We start from the raw sequence: 8,211 nt of genomic DNA, 5'->3' as shown, positions 1-8,211 counted from the left end.
CCCCCCCCGCTGGAGCCCTAACTTCCAAAAGTCAGTTAAACGTAGTGTAGCCTGAGTGGTATGCAAAGGGCAGTCTACAGTTAGCACTAGGCTAGGTGATGCACACAGCTATAGTGCTCCGTGGCTGACCTGTTAGGCAGTGGTGTCAAAGGGATATGGGTCTCTACTCTCCTTGAGTTTGGTTCTTACTGCTGGAGAGCCAGCCAGTGCCGATTCAATGTAACTCCCCCAGGACACTGACCTGAAAGTCAAACGCAATGGTATCGATGGAGACGATTGATTTCCTGGCAAAGTTCTGCAGCGTCCCTGTGAGAAAGGCTTGGGGGAAGAAGAAGCCACTGATCCAGAACACAGGCGGGATCCCCTTAGTGATCCATCGTTGCAGGAAGTCAATCCGCTGCAGCAGGTCATTAACCCAGGAGGCCAAGGGCTTCAGGGATGGGTACGCCTGCAGGAGACCAACAAGGGAGTGCTTTGTGCTGTCCTGAATCCTCATGCTAGTTCAGTCACCAGTAATAGGCTGCACCTGCTGCTTGTATTCTGCAGCCAACCAACCCACAAGAGGCTAGTGGGGAAGGGGTGTCTTGAAAAAGGCCCTGTTTCCTGTCCAGACCAACGCCTGTAGGGGTAGGGAAGGGATTGCTTCAAAAAAGCTAGGAGGTGGGCCTTTGTGCCAGGGTCTAGGCTGTGCACACCATTAACCCTCCACACCAATCTGGATGCTTTCTGCTTCTCACGGGGTGCAGTGTTTCCGTTTCCATTTCCATTTGGAGTAGACAGATTTGCATATTCACTGTATAGTTCTTAGGAAACAACCACAGAGTGATTATGCAAATCCCTGCCCTCCAGCTAGTGCCCACCAGTCAGAGTGCAGAGACTCACATAGTGTTGGGCTGAGAAATAATGGTACAGTGATTTTATGCAAATAAGACTCCCACAACCTGTCCCAGCTGGGAATTGCATATCTGAGTAACTGCCACTGTGCATGGATATTTAGGGAGCATCCCTGCCCTCCGATGGGCTGAGCCAATTCCAGGCAGGTATAATAAGTAATGCCAAGGTGCTGAAGAATGGGCATGTGTCAAGGTTCTGGGTGATTTGGGTTCTTTCCATAGGGAACCACAAGATAAAAGAGTCCTGCTGCTTTTCAAAACATGGCAGAACATTTGCCTTTGAGAAGGTCCCTCACCAAAGGCTCTTAAGCAAAGTAAGCAGTCATGGGATAAGAGAGAAGGTCCTCTCATGGATCAGTAACTGGTTAAGCGATAGGAAATGGTAAATTTTCAGAATTGAGAGAAGTAAATACGTCCCCAGGGGTCTGTACTGGGACCAGTACTACTCAACATATTCATTAATGATCTGGAAAAAGGGGTAAACAGTGAGGTGACACAATTTGCAGATGATACAAAACTACTCAAGATAGTTAAGTCCCAAGCAGACTGTGAAGAGCTACAAAGGGATCCCAAAAAACTGTGTGACTAGGCAACAAAACGGCAGATGAAATTCAATGTTGATAAATGCAAAGTAATGCACATTGGACAACATAATCCCAACTATACATAAAAAATGATGGGGTCTAAATGAGCTGTTACTACTCAAAAAAGAAATCTTGGAGTCATTGTGGATAGTTCTCTGAAAACATCCACTCAATGTGCAGGAGCAGTCAAAAAAGTGAACCGAATGTTGGGAATCATTAATAAAGGGATAGATAATATGACAGAAAATATCATATTGCCTCTATATAAATCAATGGTACGCCCACATCTTGACTACTGCGTGCAGATGTGGTCGCCCCATCTCAAAAACATATTGGAACTGGAAAAGGTTCAAAAAAAGAGGAACAAAAATGATTAGGGGTATGGAACAGCTTCTGTGAGGAGAGATAAGCCTGGGACTTTTCAGCTTGGAAAAGAGACAACTAAGGGGGGATATGATTGAGGTCTATAAAAGCATGACTGGTGTGGAGAAAGTAAATAAGGAAGTGTATTTACTCCTTTTCATAAGACAAGAACTAGGGGCCACCAAATGAAATTAATAGGCAGCAGGTTTAAAACAAACAAAAGGAAATATTTCTTCACACAACACACAGTAAACCTGTGGAACTCTTTGCCAGATGATGTTGTGAAGGCCAAGACTATAGCAAGGTTCAAAAAAGAACTAGATGAGTTCATGGAGTATAGGTCCATCAATGGCTATTAGCCAGGATGGGCAGGGATGGTGTCCCTAGCCTCTGTTTGCCAGAAGCTGGGAATGAGCGACGGGATGGATCACTTGATGATTACCTGTTCTGGTCATTCCCGCTGGGGCACCTGGCATTATCCACTGTCGGAAGGATACTGGGCTAGATGGACCTTTGGTCTGGCCCGGTATGGCCGTTCTTATGTTCTTAAGAGGTAAATGTGGGACTTAGTAGAGAAATAGCTGCAAATGCCTAAGCTGGACTAAGAGGGCGGTAAGACTTGCAAACCTATTTGTAAAGCTCTGCTTGTGCACCTCAATCTTGACCTGCAACATGCCTGCATTTTCAGCCCAAGGTATGCATGTCATACTGTGGGGTGTTTTTTTTGGTGTGGATCAGAGCCCACTGGAGACTAGCATAAGACCCACTAATTCATTTCAGTATGTAACAGGATCAGGATCAGAACCCTTCTAATGGGGAAGTTCTAGTTTCATTGACCCCTGTGCCAGCTCTTAAGTCTCCTTTGTTCAAGTCCTGAGCTGCTTCACCATGAAGGAAGGACCATGCAGGCGATGTTCAAAACCTGATGAGCCAATGCTCCTGAACAGGCAGGTGGATGCATACCTTGGCATTCCAGAGCTCTGGAACGATATTGTTGAACAGGCTGTTGGCCATGAGCTCCAACTGGGACGACATCACCACCAGGCCCTTGAGAGCTTTCAGCAAATCCTGCAGTGTCTGTGCAATTACTTCCAGCAGCCGATTGTACCTGAGCAACAAAGAGTAAGATAGGAGTTCTGGGGAAGGAGCAGAGCAATCCAAGGCTGTGATTTATGAACACTGGCTGAGGTCTTCCAATGCTGAGGAATGAGACCATCACCATCAATGCGTAAAAACAACGCCCTTCTGATGTGCTGCGCGACTTTAGCCCTACTGGAGTGTGGCCTTCTGGCCTGCAGGCCCAACCCAGAGAGACTTTTGAAGAGCATGGAAAATGTCTCTAAACTCTGACCCTACCAGAATGCTCAGCTAACAATGGGAACTTGTAGTAAGTTCTCTCTGATAAATGACACCTCTTGTCTAAGTGGTTCTTTTATGTCTTTGAACCTTCAAACTTCAACTGCAGGATGAATTCCACTGAATAACCTGGAGTTCCTGTATTGAAAAGACACTCGATCACTGCAGGACAGGTGGGATTTTAAGGCTGTAGGCCCTATCTGTTGTCACTAAGGCAACATCTGAACCTAATCAACACTGGAACTCCAGTCTCACCACATGTGGTGCAAAAGGCACTTGGTACCTTCCACAAGGACCATCTGAAAAGGGGCTAAGTTGCTGTTTTCCCCTCTCCAGGAATGGCTGCTCTGAGAGCCTGCGTAGCCATATCCTTTCCCACTGGGGGCAGAAACTCACATGCCAGTTCCCCTAGTGGTTCTGTAGAGGAGGTGTGTACCTGCAGACTGGAAGGCTGGGTGTGAGTAAGAGCTTTACCTGATCACCTCCTGCACCAGCACTGTGTTCATGGACTCCTCGTACAGCACCGGGTATTTCAGCATCACCTCCTGCAAGTTAATGGGGTCAGGGACCTTCTTCAAGATGTCCTTTGATGTCTCCTCTACAAGCTAGAAAGCAGATGGAACAAGGCATGAGAAGCTGCTCTGGAAATGGCTTCTGGGTAGAGAACTTCAGAGGCCTTCTTAACTTGTCAGCAGAAGGAACGAGCCTGACCAAGGTCAAAGGGGAAATGAATCGCTTCTGTTCCCCGGGGCCAGACTTACACATGGGGTTAGCAGTAACTTTGCTGCTGGTTATTTCCTCCAAAAAATGCTCCCTGAGGTGGGAATTCTTGAGTTGCAAAGTAAAGGCCTCTCCCTGATACTCTCTAAAGGTCATCCTTGAGGGGATTCCTTGAGGATTCCTTCAATGGACAGGCTTGCTGGGGAAATTAAGTCAAAGTATTTGTGGTGATAGACCACATGCAAAGGAAAGGATGGCTGCCAAGAGTGGCTTGAGACACTGAGCAACTTGAGATGGGGGAGGGAATATCTTTTATGGGACCAGCTTCTGTTGGTGAGAGAGACAAGTTTTCAAGCTACACAGAGCTCTTCCTCAGGTCTAGAGCTAGGACTGTGACTAAGTTCTGTCCTTGACTCCGTGGGTCCTGTGTTTCCTGACGGATTTTGCTAGCCTCAGAGGCTCACTGTGACCCTCCGCATAGCCCTTCTCTCTCTAGAGGCAAGGGTCACAGTCTACTGAGCCATTTTCACCATAAGCCAGCAAGGGATGTGAGGAGAAGCAACCCTCCCTCGCAAGTCTCTGTTGTCTCCCAGTATCAGTGATTAATCAGGGAGGGGAGGGGGGAGCCCAGGCCCGCCCTCTACTCCAGGCTCCAGCCCAGGGACCTTAAAATTAGCAGCTATGGAAGCTGACTTTTTGGAAATAGGACATGTACAATTCCCTGGGCCACTTCCCCACAGCAGCCCCCACTCAATATCTTCTTCACAATTACCTCAGGGCCTCCTTCCTTGCACCTGATATAGATTTGTACTGCTTCGTTCCTCCAACAGCACAGCTCCCTCCTATAGCTCCTGACACCCACACCTCACTGACTAACTGGGAGGCTTTTAACTAGTTCCAGCCAGTCCTTGATTGGCTTCAGGTGTCCCAATCAATCTAGCTATCTCCACTGCCTTCTAGAAGGATCTTAATTGGCCCCAGATGTCTTGATCAACCTGGAGCAACTGCCATTTGGTTACCACGGTACCAGGGATTTGTTTAGCCTGGGGCTAACATACCTGTTCCTCACTACTTTACTGTAGCCATCTGGCCTTGCCCCATCACATTACATACATACCTTTGAGGATCTGGGCCTATGTATTTAGCGCCTTTTATTATGTTGTTCTCTCATCCACCAGGAGGTGGCACAGACTCACCCAGCTGAATTGATATCACAGCTGTGTGTAGGAGAGGACATTTTCTTGTTGAAATACAGTGCACTAACCCCACTGGAAGCCCTAACTCAAAATCAGCTGTTACACGACTGCCCAGCTTCCTGCCAGATCTTTTAGGGAATCTCATTCCCAATAAGGGTGTAATGGGAAGGGAACTACATTCCATCCCTATAATCAACACTTCCCACCATCCCAGAGCTGCTTTCGCTCCACGTACACAATGCCTACATGATCCCAGAATAGGAAAGCCTCCCCCATGTCTTTAGGAATGGGAGGCAACAAAGCTTTAGCAGTGCTCAGCAATGCTGAACAACTGTTCCAGTCAGGATGTGAAGAACACTATCCTTTGGAAACTACCAAGGGAGTTACACATCCCCAGACCAGGACACAAAGGCTAATGCCCCTGCACAAAATGCCGTGTGGTTTTTAATGAGCAGAAGGGGTCAGGACACTATTTTATAGTCTCTGAATGCTACGTCCAGTTGCAGAGCACCCTACCTTCAGTCCTGAGTCAGGGAGAAGAGTGCCAGCTACTGACTCACTAATAGCATGTCTTGTAGCTCCTGGGTTTTCCTTGGGGAGCAGGAGCGAAGGACCTTCCCTCCAAGGACTGACTAGACCTGATCCTGCTTGCCTTGTAAAATCTAGCTAGAGGGAATATGGCTGTAGTAGGCAGCAGTAACCAGTGGAGGGCGGGCTTTACCTTTCTCTGTCCCACATAGCAATTCAAACCACAGAGCAGCGTATGTTACACTGAGCGCATGGCAAGCCCAGCGACCCTGGCTACACACCTCCTCCCTGCCGCGGCCTCCTGAGGTGGACGTCTTTGGCTGCAGCTGAATGATGGCCCCGAGCAGGGCAAAGGTCTCGTTCTGAGCAAAGGTGATGTTGGCATTGTCATGTAAGCTGAATATCTCCGGGTTGTCATTGAGTGGCAGACTCTTGATGTATTGGATGTATCCCTAGAGTGAAATCAGCCACAAGATTTGAGGTGAGGAGTGTGCATTGGGAGGGAGGAGGGAGAAACAGCATGGCTATATTCTGATGGTTATTGACCCAGCAGAGTTTGAAAGAGGAGAGGAATATGACACATGCCTTTGGACTTTCTAGCTTTTATACAGCCTCGTATCTTACATGGTGATGCACCAACAGAATGTTGTCAGACGTGGCTAGTTTGGGATGCCCTAGCACCAGAAAGGGGACGGGAGAGGAGTCAGAGAATGGTAACAAGAGTGATGAAGGGCTGACCTGGGAGAGAAGCTGAGGAGAATGCCATATGTGGGGTGGAGCTCGGCTCTGCACTAAAGGAGAAGGTATGTGAGCGCAGCGATCTGGAGAAGCAGCACATACCTCACCCACCTTGTCTCTTTAATGAGTGTATCTTTTATTGGACCAACTTCTGTTGGGGAGAGAGACCAGCTTTCGAGCCATGCAGAGCTCTGTCTCTCTCCCCAAAAGAAGTGGGTCCAATAAAGATATTACTTAACTCACCTTGTCTCTCTAATATCCTGGGACTGACGCAGCTACACCACCACTGCGTACACTCATCAAGATAGACAAGCAAGTGTCAAAAGCTGTAGGCTAATGCTGGTAAGGGTTCCACTCTGTGTCCACTTCGGGTGGTATTAGTCTAGATAATAATCTATACTCAAACTACATATTATAAGGGCAGTGATGAGCTCCCAAAATCCTAATAACTGGTTCCCTACCGGGTTCTCAGCGGCACTTCGGCGGCAGTGGGGGGGGTGTGTGTGTGTGTCTTTACTTGCTCTGGGTTTTTGGTGGCACTTCGGCGGCGGGTCTTTCAGTGCCGCCGAAGACCCAGTAGGAAACTGCCCGGTGAGTACAAGCCCCACGTGCCTGTCCCCCACATCTGACCTCAACCCACATCCTGCCCCCGACTGCCCCCCTCAGAACCCGCAACCCATCAACCCCCCCCCGCTCCTTGTCCCCTGACCACCTCTTCCCGAGACCCTCACCCCTAACTGCTCCCCAGGACCCTACCACCTACCCAGCTCGCCCCACTCCCTGTCCCCTGACTGCCCCGACCCCCATCCACCACCATCCCGACAGACCCCCGGAACTCCCACACCTACCCAACCCCCCCGTTCCCCGTCCCCTGACTGCCCCCCCAGAATCTCCACCCCCTCCAACCACTCCCTGCCCCTTATCCAACCCCTCCTTCCAACCCCAGCCCAGCCCCCTTACTATGCTGCTCAGGGCAGCGTGTATGGATGCCACGCGGCCCGCTGGAGCTCGCAGCCCCACCCCCTTACCATGCCGCTCAAATTGGCAGGAGGCACCCTGAGGCTCTGCGAGAGGGGGGAAGGCGGGGGAGGGGCCAGGGGAGCCTCCCCAGCCGAGAGCTCAGGCGGGCTGGACAGGACGGTCCCGCGGGCCACATAGTTTACCCACCCCTTTAACAACCGGTTCTAAACTGGCTTCTAAATTTAACAACCGGTTCACGCGAACCGGTGTGAACCGGCTCCAGCTCACCACTGTATAAGGGTAGAGTCTTACTTTGGGGATTCTGACAATAGTTACAAGCTACTGCAGAATCACTCATGTCGCTTCTATTGCCACCAGAAGTCCTCAGTAGAAAGTCTTTTATTGTGCAGCTGGACATACTTTTACATCATTATTATTTGTATTATGGTAGTGCCTAGGAGCCCAATGTGCTAGGTGCTGAACAAACACAGACAAAGACAGCCCTGCCTCACAGAGCTTACAATCTACATTGATTCTCTTGCTGTGAGATGCAGGTACAGAGTCAGATAAAAGTGGATTTGCAGGCTTTTATTACCTTGTACTTTCTGCTAATTCACTCGGACAATATCACATTCTTCCAGAAGATGATCTCACATTTGGAGTCTCCAGGTTCTATTTAGCATTCTGCTCTGTGCTTGTGAGGCTAGGAGAACATGTGGGTTTACGAGCTGAGTACTTACATTAAGATCATATGTGGTGCTGATCTGTCTGTAGATCCCTGACTCGGAATAAGCAAAATCCTCAGTTAGAACTTCTGGCTTGTAGAAATCTTCTAATATATTCATGATGCATCGCCTGTCCCAATCATCTGTT

At 48.9% G+C, this 8,211-nt stretch overlaps 1 protein-coding gene across 1 annotated transcript in view; it reads right to left on the bottom strand.

The window, feature by feature from the left end:
- Positions 1-241: 241 nt before the first annotated feature.
- The window catches only part of LOC112112151 (dynein heavy chain 1, axonemal-like), a gene marked incomplete at both ends in the record, with an annotated part of 41,668 nt that continues 33,698 nt past the window's right edge, over positions 242-8,211 (bottom strand). The window contains 5 exons of the mRNA XM_026646207.2: positions 242-448; positions 2,804-2,948; positions 3,671-3,801; positions 5,922-6,092; positions 8,079-8,206. Of these exons, the coding sequence (XP_026501992.2) occupies positions 242-448; positions 2,804-2,948; positions 3,671-3,801; positions 5,922-6,092; positions 8,079-8,206 (782 nt within the window). The remainder of the gene's footprint in view (positions 449-2,803; positions 2,949-3,670; positions 3,802-5,921; positions 6,093-8,078; positions 8,207-8,211) is intronic.

This window comes from Terrapene carolina, unplaced genomic scaffold (assembly GCF_002925995.2).
Source record: "Terrapene carolina triunguis isolate 2854851 unplaced genomic scaffold, T_m_triunguis-2.0 Scaffold34413, whole genome shotgun sequence".
NCBI classification, from domain to species: domain Eukaryota; kingdom Metazoa; phylum Chordata; order Testudines; family Emydidae; genus Terrapene; species Terrapene triunguis.
Note: the sequence above shows the minus strand (reverse complement) of the source record. Positions and strands in the feature narration are given on the sequence as shown.